Source organism: Ovis canadensis, chromosome 1 (genome assembly GCF_042477335.2).
Source record: "Ovis canadensis isolate MfBH-ARS-UI-01 breed Bighorn chromosome 1, ARS-UI_OviCan_v2, whole genome shotgun sequence".
Lineage (NCBI taxonomy): Eukaryota > Metazoa > Chordata > Mammalia > Artiodactyla > Bovidae > Ovis > Ovis canadensis.
Window position 1 is genome coordinate 106997511 of NC_091245.1, and position 19902 is coordinate 107017412.

A 19902-nucleotide genomic window follows, 5' to 3' on the forward strand; every position below is an offset into this window, starting at 1 on the left:
CGCCCGCAATACGGGAGACCTGGGTTCAGTCCCTGGTTTGGGAAGATCCCCTGGAGAAGCGAAAGGCTACCCACACCAGTATTCTTGCCTGGAGAATTCCATGGACTAGTCCATGGGGTGGCAAAGAGCCGGACACGACTGAGGAACTTTCATTTTCACCTTCATAGCGCTAGCCAGACTGACATAAGACTAACGTTCACAATAAGTTTGAAATGCCCATTCGATATTTTGTGGCAGTCATCAATACAAATCTGGTGTTCAGGACAGATCTTTCCTAGAACTATCAAATTCTTTGTACCTGCGTACTAAGTCATTTTAGTCATGCCTGACTCTGCAATCCTAAGGACTGTAGCCTGCTAGGCTCCTCTGTCCATGGAATTCTCCAGGCAAGAATACTGAAGAATACTGATGCCACCCTCCAGGAAATCTTCTCGAACCAGGGATCAAATCCATGTTTTGCAAATCTCCTGCACTGGCTGTGCTTAGTTGCTCAGTGGTGTCTGACTCTTTGCAACCCCATGGACTGTAGCCTGCTAGGCTCTTCTGTCCATGGGGATTCTCCAGGCAAGAATACTGAGGTGTGTTGCCATGCCCTCCTCTAGGGGATCTTCCCAACCCAGGGACTGAACCCAGGTCTCCCGCATTGCAGGCAGATTCTTTACCCTCTGAGCCACCAGGGAAGCCCATTGGCAGGTGGGTTCTTTACCACTAGTGCCATCTAAAATACGTATAACATAAAATTTACTATTGCTGACATTTAGCCATTCACAATGTTGTATAATCATCACCACTATCTGGTCCAGAACACTTTCATCACTCCAAACAGAAACTCTGTATTAATTAAACAGTCACTCCCATTCCTCCTCCCTCCAGTTCCTGGGAATCGCTAATCCACTTAACCTGCTTTCTGTCTATATACATTTGTGTATTTTGCATGCTGCATCTAAATAGAATTGCACAATATGGGACTGTTGTGTCTGGCTTATTTCACTTAGCATAATGGTTTCAAAATTCTCATCGACATTGTAGTATGTTTCCATATTTTATTTTAAATAGCTTATGCCCCATTGTACAGATAAACAAGGAACCCTTGTTTCTACTTTTGGGCTATTGCAATAGTGCTGCTATGAACATTTGTGTTACGAGTTTTTGTTTGAACATCTGTTTTCAACTCTTTCAGATACTTATTCAGAGTGAAATTGTTTGGTTATATATTAACATAGCTTAACCTATTGAGGAACAATCAAACTGTTTCACACCAGCTAAACCACTTTACATTTCCACCAGCAATGCCTGAAGGTTCCAGTTTCTCCACATCCTTGCTAACACTCCTTACTTTCCAGGTTGTTGTTTGCTTGCTAGTTTTAATTTTAGCCACCCAAGTGGGTGTGAAGTGAGATCTTACGATTTTGATTTGTTTTTCTCTAATGATACTGAGCATCTCTTCCTGTGCTTTCTGGCTACCTTCTTTAGAGAAATGTCTATTCAAGTCCTTTACCCATTTAAAGAATTGGGTTGTCTGTTTGTGGCGGTGTAGAAATATCTATTCTGAAATGAATCTATTCGCCACCCCATACCCCACCTCCCAGTCCCTTATTTAAAGGGTTCTGCCTCTTCTTTTAAATCCATGTATAGGCAAATTGTTTTAGAGCTGGGAGAGACTACTCCACCTCCAGGATGTCCTCTATTCCTGCAATTCTTTGAGCTCTCAAACGTTAAAATTGGTTGTCTAAATTTAGTCCTCCCTGGTCAGCACATTAGCCTCTGTTTTGGCTCAACAGATGAGAAAAATAACAGATGAGCTTTGAATTTAAGGATCCCAATAGCATCGAAACACAAGGTGACCCAGTTAGGACAAGACACTCAAGAAGGGCCGGCGGACTCAGTTTCCACCAAGTGGAAAGAAAACGCATGCGCTGTACAGCTGAGGGCAGGTCCGAGCTCATGAAGGCGTGGCCTCTGCCCGAATTCAAGATGGCTGCCAGGAACCTCCACTCTTGCTGCGGGGGCGGGGGGAGAGGCCGAAGATTCAGAACGCCATTGGTGGAATTGGCACCGTTCATCTCCGCCCCTTCAAGGGGAGGGAGTGACAAGGTCCCAACTTCCGGTTCCGTCAGTACCGGGAGCCCGGTCGAGATGGAGGAAGATGCGACCGGAGGCCATCAGTCGCCAGAAACAGAGGATAAAATGGGACCTGCAGCCTAGAGGTCCGCACTTGGAGTTCACCTCAGACGCGGCGGAACCACCCTGATCTGAGGAGGTAAGAAACCACTTGCTTGGGTGCCTGAGGACTAAGGTCTCCGAGGAGCTGGACCTGTCAAGGAGGCAGCGGGCGCCTGCAGTGCCCGGCTGCGCTTCAGTGGGGGCCCGCCACGCAGTTTGGGGAATGGGGGACGATTCCAACTAGTCATCTCTTTCTGTCGGAGGAGCATGAGGTTCGCTGACAGCGAAAGAAGCATGGCGAGAGGCATGGCGAGGGACAAGTCCGAGGATCCAGAGGCGGCAGGTCGGGGGCCAGGACAGAAGCAGCTTAAAGCGTGTGTCATGTGGAGTAGGGGAAGAGGATTGTCATGTGGCGTCTGCCATGAAGCGTCACATGGGAGCCTATGAAAGACCAAAGGAAGGCTGGGTGGGAATCTCTTCATGTCCCAGAGGGGAGATTGTCTTGGAGGGAGAGATTGGAGGCATGCCAGGGAACTTCCGTAAGGAAATGCATATTCATTAAGACTGGTGGGCAAGCATGGAAATATATTCACATTCATGTGGTAGCTAGCTCCCAGGATGCAGAGCCTTCAGGCAGATGCAGTAAGAACAGAGGAGGAAGCAAAGGTCTTGTTTGCAGCACAGAAGTGGGGACCAAACCCCACAGATGACTTGTCAGAAGTTGTAGGTGTCAATTTGATTTGGTGGGGGTTGTCGACTGATAAGATCTGAATGACTCTAGTAGACATCATTGAGCCCAGTCCTGGTGACCAGTCAGGATGGAGTCAGAGGATCCTGGACTCCTAGAGTAGTTGTTACCATTGTTATAATACTGACAGTATTTCCAAGCTCTGATCTATGTATTAATCACCCAGAGATCCTGTGAAAATGTTGGCTCTTATTCAGCAGGTCTGTGGAGCATCCTGAAATTCTGTATTTCTTACAAACTCCCAGGTGATGCCCATGCTGCTGGTCTGTGCCACACTCTGAGTAGCAGAGATTTAGAGCAGCGCTGTCCAGCAGAGCTTTCTGCAGTGATAGAAGTATTTTGTTGTTTACAAAGTGCTTTCACACATATTAGCTCAGGTGAGTTGCCCCAAACTGTTGTATAGCTATGGCAGGCTTTATCAGCCCCATTTCAGAGATGAGGAAACTGAATTTCAAAGAAGTGATTTGGTTCCAATCCTACTAGAAAGTTATGGTAGTGGAACTCAAACTTGGATCTCCTGACTACTTGTGTTCTTTCCATCAAATGACCTTATGTTCCAGGTGACTCTGTGTTGTCCTGAACGAGAATCTTATCTGAGATCCTAGTGAAGTCTGGCGTAGTTTTTCTGGTACAGGGAGACTGAAGTGGAGGGGGAGTATACCTGCCTGGGCCAGTTTGTCCCTCTCCTCTGATAGGCTCATCAGTGAGGCCTGTGCCTTTGACATCTCATTTGATGACTTCAGGACATCCTGGGTCATCTGGTGGATCTCCACATGAAGCACTTTAACCTTTGTGTCTAAGCTATGTTAAAAGATTGGAGACAGTTCACAATTGGAGCCATGTGGTGCAAGCCATGTGGTGCAGTGGTAAGAGAACCTGCCTCCCAATGCTGGAGACGGAAGAGACGCCGGTTCGATCGCTGGGTGGGGAAGATCCCCTGGAGGAGGGCATGGCAACCACTCCAGTACTCTTGCCTGGAAAATCCTGTGACAGAGGAGCCTGGCCGGCTACAGTGCATAGGGTCGCCAAGAGTCAGATGCAACTGAGCATGTACACATCCACACAAATGAGAGTCTGGGAAAGAGTCATAAAGAAGCTGGACTGATTGAGTTGGAAGGCTGTAGGAAGTGAGTGTACAGGTATCTGCAAGAAGGATTTTCCTGAGGGAGAGACAGAAGGAACTGGTTTTGATATATCTGCATGAAGTTGGGAGGTTATAGAACAAAGAGCAGGTTGAGATCCCAGCTTTTAGGAGCAGCCCTACCTTTCAGAGGGGTAGGGAGGGTAGATGCAGAGCCTTCACCTTCAACTGTAGAGGCTCAGCCCTCTTGGCATGACCCATAGCGGCTTCCTCTGTCATGGCAGTGGTGGAAGCTTCCTGCTTTGGCCCTGGAGAGTCCTTCCTTCTTTGTGGGAATTTAAACTAGACTGGCACATGTGAGGGATGGAGATGGAGGAAAGTGAGGAAGTGAGGCACTGGGTGCTGTAATCAGAAGATGTTGGTAATCTGTCATTCAGTTTCATAGGTTGAGATGGTGCCCTCAAAACTAGGTTCTGGGACAGAGTCCTTTGTTGCCCTGCCTGTCACGCACTATTCATGAGCCGGGCAGAAGGCTCTCCTGCTTGAGCCCTGCTGTATTTGTCCTGTGACGACAACAGGCCCGCCCAGCCACTCTGCTCAGTCCCTCCACAAACACGCTGGGAAAGCAGAGGCAGCTCTTGGTTTCTCTGGAACAAAGCTGAGAGAAATCCCTGAGCATCTGCACGGCCAGGAGCTTATGTTTAACCCTTGCGTGACTGGCAGTTGTGAAGGCATTAATTCTGCCTCCCAGGGTTGGAATGACTTAGCTTCAGACAGAACAGAGATGATTTGTGCTGGAGCTCCTCAACTCCCAGGGGGCAGAGGGCATGATGGAGCAGAGGAGCAAGCTTGGCTCATGTCCTGCCTCCACCGCTGAACGACTGTGTGACCTTAGGCCTGTTTCTTTTAACCTGTCTGTACCTCTACTTTCTCATTTAGCAGAAATGTCCTAACTGTACACAAGTTGTACGGATTATATGAGGTAATATGTATTCAGTGAATCCTAGTATCTCTCTCTCTTTCCTCCTCTCTCAGTAGAAATGGACACATGACCTTGGGACCCTGGATGACAAACACCCACTTAGTTTTTCAATGGTACAGTGATCCCCTTCTTTTGAAGGGCCTCAAAAGAGAAGATTTCTGCACTGGACTTGGTGGGTGTCGTGGGCTGAGGCTGGAGGAAGGGCCCACAGCAAGTGGCACATCCGTGTTCCAAAGGTTCTCCTCCTAGAACTCAATCTCTAGCTCATTCCCCATGACCTCAATGCTCTGTTCTGGTTAACTCAGTTGTTTCCGCCGTTTTTCTCTCCCTTCCACTGCCCGCATGTATTTCTCCATTCACCTGCCTTGTCCTCCTCCAGAGAGCCTCTCTTGGTTACATGTGCCTCACGCATGTCTCACCTTGAAGCTGAGGTTTTCCCTTCAGCTCACATGTACTGAGTTTATACTGCAGGTATCTTGTATTTTAATGAAAGTGATACAGTCCAGCTCAGGGAATTCCAAAAAGCTAACCTTGCTTCTCCACAGACTTGTATGGTAAACCAAGAAGCTACTTAAAGTTTGGGGAGCCCCTGACTTCTCACTTCCTGGAATTTAACTTTCCACTTTCTCCTTCTGGCTGCAAATGTCCAGTATCCTGCCCAGGAGCACATTACATTGTCACTGTGTCTATGTCCAGTATATGACGCGCTCTCATTTGACATTTCTTAAGTTGGAAGCTCCTGATTTTATATAGTTGTTACAGTTGTAAGCTTATGAGTTTTGTTTGAAACTTTACTCTTTGGATACACGTAACATGAGGGCCCCATGTATTTAATTTGCCCTGGTTGCTTTATCTCTGTTTCTTATGTCTAGTCCCCAGAAGGACACTGAGTCTCCTTGAAGAGACTGAGTGTATCAAAGGTGGAGTTGCTCTTTCTTCTGTCGCTGGAATCTCCCTTCATTGTCTAGGGCTGAGGTGACTGTTTCTGTGCTTGGGGATAAGGGGGCCAGGCATGTTCTCTGCAGTTGTCAAGACTCTTCAGGGAAGCTGCTTAGCTCTCAGGTGGTTCATTTCTTTCTCTCGGGTGAGTTATCTAATAACCAAAGAGGACTCTGACCTTTGACTTGTTCCTGACTTCCTAATTTCTTTCATTAAAGGGGAGGGAGGGAGGGGCTGGCGGCTGTGGCGTGAAAGCCCTGTTTGCTTTCTTCCTCACGTTTTCTTCTAATGCAGACTGGAGAAAATGTAAGTGTAGTGAGTGTGGGTCAGGGAAGCTCAGAGGGGCCAATGCAGGAAACCAGAAATAAAGTCAGGTGAGTCAGCTGGTAAGTGGTGCTAAAAGAGGTAGTCTGCTGAGGCTCAGTGGCTGAAGGCTGAAAGCCTCGCCTTCTCAGTAGGCCTAGGGGCGTCAGAAATGGAGCGCTTCCCTTGAGGTTTTAGGAACCCCTGGAATATCACTTTGTGACATCCCATTAGCCCACCTAAAGGTCTTGCCTCCTGTCAAGTGGTTGGTTTGTTCACAGCATCCTGAGCTGTCTGGATGAGCTAGAAAAGGAAAAAGGATGGCCGTGACACCGGGGCCTGGACAGAGGCAGAGAGAGCAGACGAGTCCAGCAAGCTGGGAGCAGGGAGCTGAGGTGGGACTGGGGCAGGGGAGTCCCTGAGGTGAGAAACAGCTTTCACAGGAGGGCCCTGAATATGCACAGACTGGTAAAGGTGGGGGGCATCTTAATCTGTGAAGGAAGACTCAGGCAGGGGTTGGCAGAGCCAGATTAGTTGAAGTCTAAGCTTTGGGAGGTGAGTACCCCAGGAGATGAAGCCTGAGAATAGCGTTTCAGAGCCCAGCCAAGAGGAGAAGGCGTGAACTCTGGTCTCCTTCATATTCCCTCCATCCTGCTCCAGCCCCCAGGTCTGCAGGCACAATGGAGGACAAACGTAACATCCAGATCATCGAGTGGGAGCACCTGGACAAGAAGAAGTTCTACGTGTTCGGTGTGGCGATGACAATGATGATCCGCGTCAGCGTCTACCCCTTCACCCTCATCCGCACTCGGTTGCAGGTTCAGAAAGGCAGGAGCCTCTACCATGGGACCTTCGACGCCTTCATCAAGATCCTACGGGCGGACGGTGTGACTGGCCTCTACCGGGGGTTCCTGGTCAACACCTTCACCCTCATATCCGGCCAGTGCTATGTCACCACTTATGAGCTCACCCGGAAGTTCGTAGCCGACTACAGCCAGAGCAACACCGTCAAGTCGCTGGTGGCTGGTGGCTCGGCCTCTCTCGTGGCCCAGAGCATCACGGTGCCCATTGATGTGGTCTCCCAGCACCTGATGATGCAGCGCAAGGGTGAGAAGATGGGCCGCTTCCAAGTGCGGGGGAGTCCAGAGGGACACGGGGTAGTTGCCTTTGGCCAAACCAAGGACATCATCAGGCAGATCCTGCGGGCGGACGGACTTCGTGGCTTCTACCGAGGCTACGTGGCTTCACTGCTTACTTACATCCCAAACAGTGCTGTCTGGTGGCCCTTCTACCACTTCTATGCAGGTAAGCGGGAACTAGGGAGGGTGAGGGTGGAGGAGGGGTTACTCATGAGACAGATGCTGTCGCCCCGGGCCTGTTGGAATGGGGGATTTAATGGGAAAATTCATACAGCAAACATTTGAATTCAAGAGGATTCAGAGGTGAATAAGATATGGTTCTTGCTTTCAGAGAGCGAATATTATAGTGGAGGGAATCAGACAAGTAAAATCTATGACTGTAGCACATTGAGTATGTTCTCCATGCGTCAGGATCAACTGAGGTTTGTGGAATATTGGCAGAGAATGGGTGGAGAGGGACAAAATCCTTGGGATTTAAAGATGGAATCAGTCGTGATAGTGTGAGCTTTTGAGTTGGATGCCTTTCCTGGGTATTTTAAAATTTAAGTTCAAGATGTAATACAGTCTTGAAGCTCTCTAATCCTGTATTTTTGGTTCACAAGTATTTCTTAGAAACGGAATTACTGGGTCCAGAGATAACATTTTTTTTTTAATGGCCGCGCAGCATATGGGGTTTTAATTCCCTGACTAGGGTTCAGACCTGCACCCCCTGCATTGGAAGCACGGCATCGTAACCACTGGACCTCCAGGGAAGTCCCAAAAGATGACATTTTTGAGGGTCTTAATAAACATACCGCCAGACTTCCTTCTGAAAGGGCAAAGCATATTGCCGAGAGCAGGACCTGTATGTGCTTGCTACCCTGAAACATCCACAGCGTTGTAACTTTGTCTGTTTCTTTTAACAGTCTTTCATCTAGAGTATTTGGTAAAATTCAAATATGTGGACTCCACCTTGACCCTTTGTATCAGATTCCTTAGGAACAGATGCTGGTAATCTTAATGTTAGAGAAACATCCTAGGAAAAATTTTCTCTGGAGTCTATCTTCACCCCTGTCTCATTTGATTTCATCTATAATTAGGGTTGTCCTTTTCTAATATGTCCAAATCTCTATTTCTTTTCCCAAACTAACCTGTCCAGAGCTCTGGACAGATATTCTGACTGTTGGACCTTTCAACGTGAAGGCATGCACGTACATCTGAAATTTTACTCAGCTATAACATTTTTCATCCCAACCTTTTCCTTTTTCTGATTTACTTTCAGGTGTCAGTGGCCAGGTTATTCTCCAGATCACCGAGACGAAGGCTTTGCGCATCGCGCTTGGCCCCTGCCTCTTCCTTGTCCCCACTAACATTTATTGAACCCTCACTGTGTGCCAGGCTCTGTGACACTGTGTGTCTCAGGGCCTGATGAACTGTCAGTGTTCAGGATGTACTTGTTGAGCGAATAGATTGGTTCTTGTCACTCCGTTTTGCTAAAATCTACCAAGGCTTCCGTATGGGTGTTTAGAATAAAATCGAATGCTTCTCACAGTCAGTACAGGTCTGCGTGACCTGATCCTCATCTCCTCCAGCCCTGTCTCGCGCCCCTCTCCCCTTACTCACTCTGGTCCATCCTCACTGCCCTTCGTTCAATTCCCGAGATACATCAAGCTCTGTTCTCACCTCCTTGCCTTTGCACATACTGTTCTTTCTGCCTGCAACACCCTTGCCCATTTTCTTTCTGTGGCCAGGTCCTTCTCATGCCTCAGGCATTGGCATACATGCTCCCTTTACCCAGCCGGAAAGAGGGCGCTTCCTGTTGTCTTTTTCAGCACCTTTTCCTCTAGAGCACTTACCATAATTTGCAGGTGTTTTATCCCTAGCTCCCATGCAGCTCCTTAATTAGACTGTAAGTTCCATGAAGTTACTTCTCTGCCCATTTCTCTGTTTTATGCCTAGTGCTTTCGCAGTGGCTGGCATATAGTAAATGTTAAATAAATGCTCATTTATATTACTTGCCCAAAGTCATTTAGGCAGGAAGGACTTAAACCAAGTAAGCCTAGGTTCATCTTCTTCCTTGCAGATAATAGATGCCCAATAAACATTTGTTGAGTGAATAACGGAGAAGGAAAACTTGGGACTCTTTCTCCCACGCTCTTGTCTTTGTTTTTTCATCGTCTTCGTAAACCCCGGGAAAATGGCGTATGTGAGTGATTAGAATTGGAATCTGAATCCCACTGCAGCTTGCTGGCTTGGATGCCAGTGCAGACAGCCCGAGGAAGCTGGCAGTGGCAGTCCAGATGCTACCTTCTAATGCTTGTGAAATGTTTTCTTTTCTGGAGAGCAAGACGCCCCTGAGGCACAGCTGGCAGTTCACTTTGTTTCTGTTTGTATGCTGACCCTGGGGAAGAAAGTGATTAGAAATCAGGGGAGAGGTGATTCTGGTAGGGCTTAAGGAATTCTATCTGGGTCTTGGAAGCCTTTGCTTCTGCCCTGCCAACCTCTACCCTCCTACTTGTTCTCTAATCTTTAGTTGCCTGGCCATAAATCACTAAAACTAGGAGCATGAGAAAAAAGTTATTATTTTTTTTAATGTGAAGTATAGTTAATATTCATTGGAAGGACTGATGCTGAAGCTAAAACTCTAATACTTTGGCCACCTGATGCGAAGAACTGACATTTGAAAAGACCCTGATGCTGGGAAAGATTGAGGGTGGGAGGAGAAGGGGACGACAGAGGATGAGGTTGTTGGATGGCATCACTGACTAAATGGACATGAGTTTGAGTAGACTCCGGGAGGTGGTGATGGACAGGGAGGCCTGGTGTGCTGCAGTCCATGGGGTTGCAAAGAGTCAGACATGACAGAATGACTGAACTGAAACTGATAGTTAATATATAATATTGTATAAATTACAGGGGTGCAATATAGTGATTCACAATTTTTAAAGGTTATACTCCATTTATAGTTATTATAAAATATTTGCTATATTCCCTGTGTTATATAATATATCCCTGTAGCTATTTTACACCCAATAGCTTGTACCTTTTAATCCCCTACCTTTATAATGCCCCTCCTCCCAGAAAAGAATTCTTAACTCTTTTCTTAAATCTGTTTGACACTCAGTCTCACTCAGAGTAAAAGCCAAAGTCCATGCAATGGCTTCAAAGCCCTAAATGACCTACCTCTTAGACCTCATCTATTCTTCTTCCCCTCACTTATCCAGACATGTTGGCCTCGCTGCCCCTTGAAGATCTCAGGCATACTCATGCCTCAGGGCCTTTGGATAGGATGTTACCTCTGCTGGGAAAGTTCTTTCCACAGATCGATAAGGCTTACACTCTCCTTTAACTCTTTGCTTAACCTTCACCTTCTACCCTTGGCATTCTTATCTCCTTTTCCTGCTTTATTTTTATCTATACCTAAAAACATACATATCTCTATATGTATATAAAATATACATCAGTTCAGTTCAGTCGCTCAGTTGTGTCCGACTCTTTGCAACCCCATGAATTGCAGCATGCCAGGCCTCCCTGTCCATCACCAACTCCCGGAGTTCACTCAGACTCACGTCCATCGAGTCAGTGATGCCATCCAGCCATCTCATCCTCTGTTGTCCCCTTCTCCTGCCCCCAATCCCTTCCAGCATCAGAGTCTTTTCCAATGAGTCAACTCTTCGCATGAGGTGGCCAAAGTACTGGAGCTTCAGCTTTAGCATCATTCCTTCCAAAGAAATCCCAGGGCTGATCTTCAGAATGGACTGGTTGGATCTCCTTGCAGTCCAAGGGACTCTCAAGAGTCTTCTCCAACACCACAGTTCAAAAGCATCAATTCTTCGGCGCTCAGCTTTCTTCACAGTCCAACTCTCACATCCATACATGACCACTGGAAAAACCATAGCCTTGACTAGACAGGCCTTTGTTGGCAAAGTAATGTCTCTGCTTTTGAATATGCTGTCTAGGTTGGTCATAACTTTTCTTCCAAGGAGTAAGCGTCTTTTAATTTCATGGCTGCAGTCACCATCTGCAGTGATTTTGGAGCCCTGAAAAATAAAGTCTGCCACTGTTTCCACTGTTTCCCCATCTATTTCCCATGAAGTGATGGGACCAGATGCCATGATCTTCGTTTTCTGAATGTTGAGCTTTAAGCCAACTTTTTCACTTTCCTCTTTCACTTTCATCAAGAGGCTCTTCAGTTCCTCTTCACTTTCTGCCATAAGGGTGGTGTCATCTGCATATATGAGGTTATTGATATTTCTCCCAGCAATCTTGATTCCAGCTTGTGCTTCTTCCAGCCCAGTGTTTCTCATGATGTACTCTGCATAGAAGTTAAATAAGCAGGGTGACAATATACAGCCTTGACTACTCCTTTTCCTATTTGGAACCAGTCTGTTGTTCCATGTCCAGTTCTAACTGTTGCTTCCTGACCTGCATACAGATTTCTCAGGAGGCAGGTCAGGTGGTCTGGTATTCCCATCTCTCTCAGAATTTTCCACAGTTTATTGTGATCCACACAGTCAAAGGCTTTGGCATAGTCAATAAAGCAGAAATAGATGTTTTTCTGGAACTCTCTTGCTTTTTTGATGATCCAGTGGGTGTTGGCAATTTGATCTCTGGTTCCTCTGCTTTTTCTAAAACCAGCTTGAACATCTGGAAATTCACAGTTCACGTATTGCTGAAGCTTGGCTTGGAGAATTTTGAGCATTACTTTACTAGTGTGTGAGATGAGTGCAATTGTGCAGTAGTTTGACCATTCTTTGGCATTGCCTTTCTTTGGGATTATGTATGTTTTAGCATACATCACCTTCTGATATATTTCATTTTTTATTTATTGTCTGTTTTCCCCCACTAGAGTGTAAATTTCATAAGGGCAGGGATTTGAAGCTTTTTTTTTTTCAGACATTACAATTTGGATTTATAAAAGTTGCCCCCCCCCCAAAAAAAAAACAACCCACCCTGAAATACACACTAGCTTTGTTTGGCGAGGTAAAAGTTCTTTTTCCTTCTCTTGTCACTTTCTTCCTCAATATTGTAAGGTTGTTTTAGATTTTTTAATCTGATAAATTTTAATATTCCTATACATAGCCCAGTTTAACTAGACAAAAATTTGGACCTCTGATCTCGCCCTTCAGTACCTGGGGATCTGGGTGGCCCTTCCCGGGGCAGGTCTGTCCCAGGAGCAGCTGGAGGCAGGCTCCCCAGTGGCAAGCATTGACAGCTACTTTACTTTTCTCATTAATGTACAATGAGAGAGGATTGAAGTTGCTGAGATAAGTGGGGACAGGTCACATCATACTGTTCATGGAACGTTCAGAAGGATGGCCAGGTTCGGGAGAGGTCTCAGTCACCCTTGCGGCTTCCCTGTATTCTCCTCAGATGCTGACTTGAGGCTCTTTTATTCATTGTTGTTTCCTCAGAACCCAAGCTGACTGGCTCATGGTAGTCACTCAGTGAATCTTTGTTGAATAAATGAACAGACTCTCATCTCTCACCTCCAGAGAGGGAGAAAGCAAAATAATGCAGTTGCAGGTGAACTTCCCAGCGACACTGGGGTTGGGTGAATCTGGATGTTATTGCATCTGCTTCATCACCATTTTGAAAAATGAATTTTCCTTCCTTGATATAGGCTGAAGAAAAGTTTTCACTGTAGGATATGATTTTCTCTTTTAACTGTAATTGTTTTTTTATTTTTACAAATATTCACATGGTTTGAAATTCAAAAGGTAGGAAAAGGTGTGTAGTGAAAACGCTTCTCTGCCATAGTCACCCAGCTCCCTTCCTTGGAGACAATCAGTGTTACCACTTTCTAATGTATTTTACCAGTTATCTGGTGCCTGTGAGTTGGGGGAAGTGGAATATCAGCATAAGAGTTTTACATCAGGAAGGATTTCTGTCCAGCAGATGAAAGGAGTCAGCAAGCAAAGGGATTTTGAAATCCCCTTCTCCAGAGGGATTTTTGTCCTGTTCAAATTGACTTTTGAAAGGGGCCTGAGATTTATAAATTTTTGTTGATTCTGATGGACATGAAGAAAAGACAGGACGGAAGTTACAGGGTCTAAGGCGGCCAAGGATGGAAATTTTGTCATCGTTGGGCCAACTGGTAGAAGCAGCAAGGGGCACGTGGGCTGGTAGCTCGCGTCTTGAGGCACTGTCTTTCCCTCGGTTCCAGAGCAGCTCTCATCCCTCTGCCCAAAGGAGTGCCCTCACATTGTCTTTCAAGCCATCTCGGGGCCTCTGGCTGCAGCCACTGCTTCCATCCTCACCAATCCCATGGATGTCATCCGAACCCGAGTACAGGTAAGACCAGTCTTCTTCTCTCCCCAGCTGCCAGATAAGCCATGAGAAGCCTTTTCCTGTGGTTATGACTCACCATCTACAGAAACCAGCTGAGCACTTTGAACTGCCTAGGATGGTTCTATCACCTTGTCTACCACCTTGCATGCCTCTTTTCCTTGCCCATGCCCCCAGGAATTCTTACTGCTGTCTTCTAGGCTCTTGTCCTGTTAGATTACCATCTGAGCCTCCAGGGAAGCCCTAGCATAGCATATCAATCACCTTTCCTTATCTGGCAGGTTTGTAGATACTAGAAACACGATTTTAGTTTATTTCATAAGTCTCTCTGGGTTTTCCACTTGGCTATGAGCTCTCTACAGTGAGAGCGACTGTTCTTGAACAGTTTTCACAGATGGTTCTGTATGGGCTCAGCACAAATACAAAGGCCTTGGTGGTGCTGTCCAGAAATTATAGACCCTGTCTTTAGTCAGCTCAGTGACAATTTCACAACCTGAAGGCCAAAGACATTGAATCTAAAGGATAATATGTAGTATACAAATGATGCATTTTGCTCTGTAAAGCTCTAGGTGGAGTGTGTGTGTGCACACGTGTACACATGGGCACTCAGTCACGTCCAGTTCTTTGTAACCCCGTGGACTATAACCTTCCCAGACCTTCTGTCCATGGGATTCTCCAGGCAAGAATACTGGAATGGGTTGCCATTTCCTCCTCTTGAGGATCTTCCTGACCCAAGGATCCAGCCAGTGGCTCCAACATCTCCTGCATGGGCAGGCAGGTTCTTTACCGCTGAGCCACTAGGGAAGGCCGAGAATGAGGGAGAAGGAAGGATAAAAACCTTAACAGGTTAGAGGTGAAGTCAGCTTTTCTGATACCAGGATGTTTGGACAGGGGTGATTGGTAAATCTAGGTACAATTGAACCTTGAACAACATGAAGTTTAGGAAAGCCGACACTCTGCATAGTTGAAAATCAGAGTGTAACTTGGCCCTCTAAATCCATGGCTCCTCATCCACAGATTGTCTAGTACTACAGGATTGGGGGGGGGGGGTGTTTTTTTTTAAGTATAAATAAAAATGAATTTTTACTTAAATCATTTTGGTATCGGTTACAGTCATAAAGACATTTAATTATATTGTGGGTAATATAAGCAGGCAGTTCAGTTTTAAATTCAGTTTTTTTTAGCCACCCTACGTGGCATGTGGGATCTTAGTTCCCCATCTGGGGATCAAACCCATGCCCGCTGCAGTGGAAGCGTGGAGTTTTAACCGTTGGACAGCGAGTTCAGTCAGTTCAGTTCAGTCGCTCAGTTGCGTCCGACTCTTTGCTACCCCATGGACTGTAGCACTCCAGGCTTCTCTGTCTATCACCAACTCCCGGAGCTTACTCAAACTCATGTCCACTGAGGCTATGATACCATCAACCATCTCATCCTCTGTCGTCCCCTTCTCCCGCCTTCAGTCTTTCCCAGCATCAGGGTCTTTTCCAGTGAGTCAGTTCTTCACCTCAGGTGGCCAAAGGAGTGGAGCTTCAGCCTCAGCATCAGTCCTTCCAATGAATATTCAGGACTGATTTCCTTTAGGATGGACTGGTTAGATCTCCTTGCAGTCCAAGGGACTCTCAAGAGTCTTCTCCAACACCACAGTTCAAAAGCATCAATTCTTCGGCACTCAGCTTTCTTTATAGTCCAACTCTCACATCCGTACGTGACTGCTGGAAAAACCATAGCCTTGACCAGACGGACCTTTGTTGGAAAAGTGATGTCTCTGCTTTTTAATATGCTGTCTAGGTTGGTCATAACTTTTCTTCCAAGGAGTAAGCGTCTTTTAATTTCATGGCTGCAGTCACCATCTGCAGTGATTTTTGAGCCCCCCAAAATAAAGTCTGCCACTGTTTCCACTGTTTCTGCATCTATTTGCCATGAAGTGATGGGACTGGATGCCATGATCTCATGGACAGCCAGGGAATTCCCTAAATTCAATGTTTTATGTAATAACTCTGCTACCTATGTAAAATTTTGATTTTTTTCCAGAGAAGTTAAATAATCTCTTAAAATTTAATGTTATATAAGCATGAAATTCTTAAATTAACCAAGTATATACTTTAGAGAAACAAGAATGTATCTTGATATGTTTCAAGATATACAATACATAGATAGAGATTAAAAAGCAATGGTAAAATTTTTCTGGTTATTTTATTTTTTATTTATTTTTAATTTTTATTAGTACTGTTAGTAGTGTTACTGCTGAAAAAAAAGTACTGCTTATAAGTGGACTCACATTGTTCAAACCCATGTTGTTCAAGGGTCAGTTGTATATTTATCTCTAGGAAAGATTGTCCCTGCTATGACCCATACATTTTAAAATGAATGGTATCTGATCGGTTTACAAATAATAAAGTGCACAAGTTCCATCCTTATTCTCTCCTAGCCTTGTTATGGGGGTTCCATGAGGAGAATCAAGGGAAAGAACAGCTCCCTACTATATGACTTGGCAACTAAACAACAACTTCTTTGAGGCGTTCCCAAGCTAGAAGAGACAAAGTGCGTATGGGGACCAGGGCCATAGCTAAAAACGTCCTTGACATGTCTGTAGATTTGTGGAGGATGAGAGGCACACAAGTGGTCAGAGGAAGAAGGGAGTGAGGGAATGTGGAGGTGGGTGCTAAAGGAGGCAGAGAGGAATGGGGAGATGTTCTCAGTCAAAGATGGGCCCACCTTGGGAATAGGGAGAGGCGTATCAAGGAGGGTGTCTGTCCTGCATTGGTTGCGGGTCTGAGTGGGGTGGTCTCTGAGTGTGTTGTTTGGTTGTAGGTATGGAGAAGAGGGCAAAAGTATTAGGAAAGAAGAGAGAAAAGATTCTTGCCATAGCCAGGCTTCTGGTACGATAGGGAAGGCAGGTCACAGGGTGGGAGGTGGCAGGGACAGAGCGGAGGACTCTAGCCATGTGGGTTCAGAGGAATTGAGATGATAGAATCAAAATGTCTGCAGAGGCCTTGGAGGTGATTTAATCCAGCCTCCCTGAGACCAGAGAGGAGAACCTGGTCTAGACTCATCACTGTGTAGTTTATGTAATAATATTAATGAAGCTAACATTTATTGAATACTTACTGTCTGCCCGGCACTGTTCTCAGCATTTATAAGAATTCTTTTGCTTACTGCATAAAACAACCATACGGTGTAGGTACTATCATTATTATTATATATTTGAGGAAACTGGGATGCAAAGTGCTAAGTAAACTACCTGAGATTATGCTGTTAGTAAATTAGGGGGCAGGATTCATACCAGGCATTCTGGCACCAGAGGCCACACTCACTCTGCTGAACTGTCCTGCTGAAGCAGAGTCTGGCCCTCTGACTCCTAAGTCTAATTCTTTCCACTTTTAGGCTAAGATAGGAGAGACTGGGTGTAGGGACTTTGACGGCAGACTGTGATCCTGCACTCTGTGGACTTTTCCAGGTTGAGGGCAAGAACTCCATCATCCTGACCTTCCGACAGCTGATGGCAGAAGAGGGGCCTTGGGGGCTCATGAAAGGCCTGTCTGCCAGAATCATCTCAGCCACGCCCTCCACCATCGTCATTGTGGTGGGCTATGAAAGCCTCAAGAAACTCAGCCTCCGACCTGAGCTAGTCGACTCGAGACACTGGTAACCAGTGATGGGGAGAGAAGCCTGCTGTTTCCTGCACTACCCTGGGTCAGGGGCAGAGAGGAGAGGCCAGCACCCTCTCCAAGTGCCCCCACCGCAGACCTAGTCCTGCTGTGGGCCAGGTGGCCTGCTGGGACCAGGACAGAGACTTTGAACTGCTCTTGCTGAAGAGGCTCCACGCCTGGATCCCCCATCCTCATTGTTTTTAATTTTCTTGCCAAGCTGGGCTTCCTCACTCAGTCCAGGTACTCAGTCCTGCCCTAAGGAAATCCACTCTACCCGCCAATCCCACTCCATCGATCCCCTGCTGACCCTTCTCTGCCTTCTCCCTCCATCTGTGTCCCTGAGATCCTGAGAAGAGCTGTACACAGAACTTGGTTACTAGCGCTAGTTCTTCCTATTGGGCGTTCAGTCCAAATTCCAAGCAGCTGCCATTAGCCCTTCATCTCTTAGGTTTGCTTATTTTTCTTCTGGGACTGAGCTGCCCACCAGACTACTCTGCTTTTCTCTGCCACTGGGGACAAGGTGCCAGGCACTTTTACACAGGGCATAGGAGCAGCAATAACCTCTGGTTCTCCAGAGCACTTGTCCTCTCTTTGGAGAGTTATTAGGTTGGGGAGAAATGTTGATACTTTATTTTGTGTGTATATTTTCCTGTGAACCAGGCTACTGTCTAAGTCCTGCTAAAGCACCAGTCCTGCAGTCAGAGCCTACCCCTTCCTCAGACAGGTGAAAAATGTAATGTAGCTTTTCCCTCAATCCCAGTTCCCTAGCCCTCCCAGTCCCTACAGGGCCAGCAGCCCTAGGACAAACAAGCTGCTGTTTTCCCCTGGCCCAGATGACTACAGTGGTGGGCACAGCTCTAAGTAAATCAGACTGTCTGGGACACATTGTACTTGGAACACTACCCTGAAAAGTCTGGTTGAGAGAGTAGTTGGTTTGGAAAGTGACAGAAGGATATGTATGCCCTAGTTCATCTCCCTTGACCAGCTGAGCCAAACCTAACAGAGGGTAGTGGAGCTTCTTAATCCCAGGCAGTCATCACACACGCACACACGCGCGCGCACACACACACACACACCCAATCACTTGGACTCACAGAAACCGATGTTGTCTCACAATGGGAATCTCTGAGATGTGGAACTGTTTGTGTGTTTCTTCTCCCCAGTGTAAGGAGACATCCCGGTCATGGTACCCTCTGGAGTGATGCTTGGAGGAGGGTAAAGGGCGGGTTGGGAAGTCACTCAATACCAGGAACACTGCATTTACCAGCCTGATACTGCCAAGATTATCTGTTGACGCTCTCAGGAGCTAGGTGATGAGTGCTGCTTTCTTGCCTCATCCTCCCCGCCCCCCTCCTCTACCAAGTCAGTGTGGCAGGTGAGGAGAGGTGCAGCAAATGGAATGAGAAGAAGGCATATCAAACCCACACTTCTGCTTGAAACATTGGACTTGGATGACCCTTCAAACTTCATTTGGTCCCACCCCCTGGGAGAGGCCACGGTGCCAATTTGAAAGGTGCTAGCTACCTGAAGCCTTGATATTTATTACGGCTGCCCCACAGTCTATCCCCCCGGCCTAGATCAGAATCTGAATTCTCTCCCTTTACCACCACTTCCCAGCTTGTGCTCTTTGAAGGTTATTTTCTCTTTCATTCATTTCATTGTTTGTCCCTTCTTAGACTTTGTCAAGAGTCCTCCAATTTCTGTTCACAAACGGTCATCTAAAGGGTTGGGTCTGCACATCATTCTGAATCTTCCTGTGTCTCAGTCACTCGTGTACCCTAAGAACCACGAAGATAAAAGAAGCCAGGGGTCCCTTCTTTCTCTTTAAACTCATTCTGTTGAGACCTTTGGAGGCTGATTTTTCTCAGTGCCACACCTTCCCCTTCCTAGAGATTATATTCAGTCCTTCCCCACCATTGCAAAGTGGGTAAGGTATCATGGACAAGAGGTAGCCTCCTGCTTCTCTTATTTCTCCGACCCAGCCTCCTCAACTCTTTTTCTTCTGTTTTCTTGTAAAGTATTTCAGCCTTGTTTCCTTTCTCTCTGTCTCTCTCTCTCACACACACTCACACACATGCGCGCGCAGGTGTTTTAAAAGATGATGTGCGTATATACTAAAAGGGATCCATGGCCCCTTACTTTTCCATCTAATATTTTAGGGACTGGTATTGGGTTTGGTTAAAATATGGCTTGGTGGGGATGGGACCGTGGCCTTCCGTTTTCCCAGGACCATGGATCGGACCAATTGGAGTGTTTGATGTATTGGTCCGTAGCCAAAATTGGAAGAACTTCCGGGGGACTGGGCAAGACGGGGAAACCTGATGGGAGTATTGGACAGGGGAATAAAAATGCAGATACAGTTAACATTTGATAAAATGGACTCCTGTGAATAATATTAACGGCGAACATTCACTGTTGCACTGTACGAATTCTCTAAAAAGTGTAATTAAACGTTTTTATCGAGTCCCTGAGTTTCGAGCTTATTTTGCCTTCTCGCCAAGAAAGGACTACTGTTTGCATAATCCTCCGCCTCCGGCAGTGTCCCCTCCCCGCGGCTGGGTGATAGACATTTGCTGCTTCCAATCGGAGGCCCCCACGGCCGGGAACGGCCAATCGGGGACTTTGGTGGG

The 19902-nt window shown here is 46.5% G+C and overlaps 1 protein-coding gene across 8 annotated transcripts; it reads left to right on the forward strand.

The window, feature by feature from the left end:
* The first annotated feature begins 2070 nt into the window (after positions 1–2070).
* Positions 2071–19738, forward strand: SLC25A44 (solute carrier family 25 member 44). Of its 8 annotated transcripts, none has more exons than XM_069576464.1 (4): positions 2071–2260; positions 6877–7521; positions 13501–13628; positions 17080–19738. In XM_069576464.1, exons 2-4 carry the CDS (start codon positions 6897–6899, stop codon positions 17269–17271), a joined length of 945 nt encoding a protein of 314 aa, XP_069432565.1. In that variant the 5' UTR covers positions 2071–2260; positions 6877–6896; the 3' UTR covers positions 17272–19738. The 8 variants fall into 8 exon arrangements, with proteins under 8 accessions (XP_069432565.1, XP_069432596.1, XP_069432578.1 ...); XM_069576495.1 differs by having other exon boundaries at positions 2106–2260; positions 13506–13628; XM_069576477.1 differs by lacking the exon at positions 17080–19738 and adding an exon at positions 15083–16039 and having other exon boundaries at positions 2107–2260.
* The last annotated feature ends 164 nt before the right edge of the window (positions 19739–19902 follow it).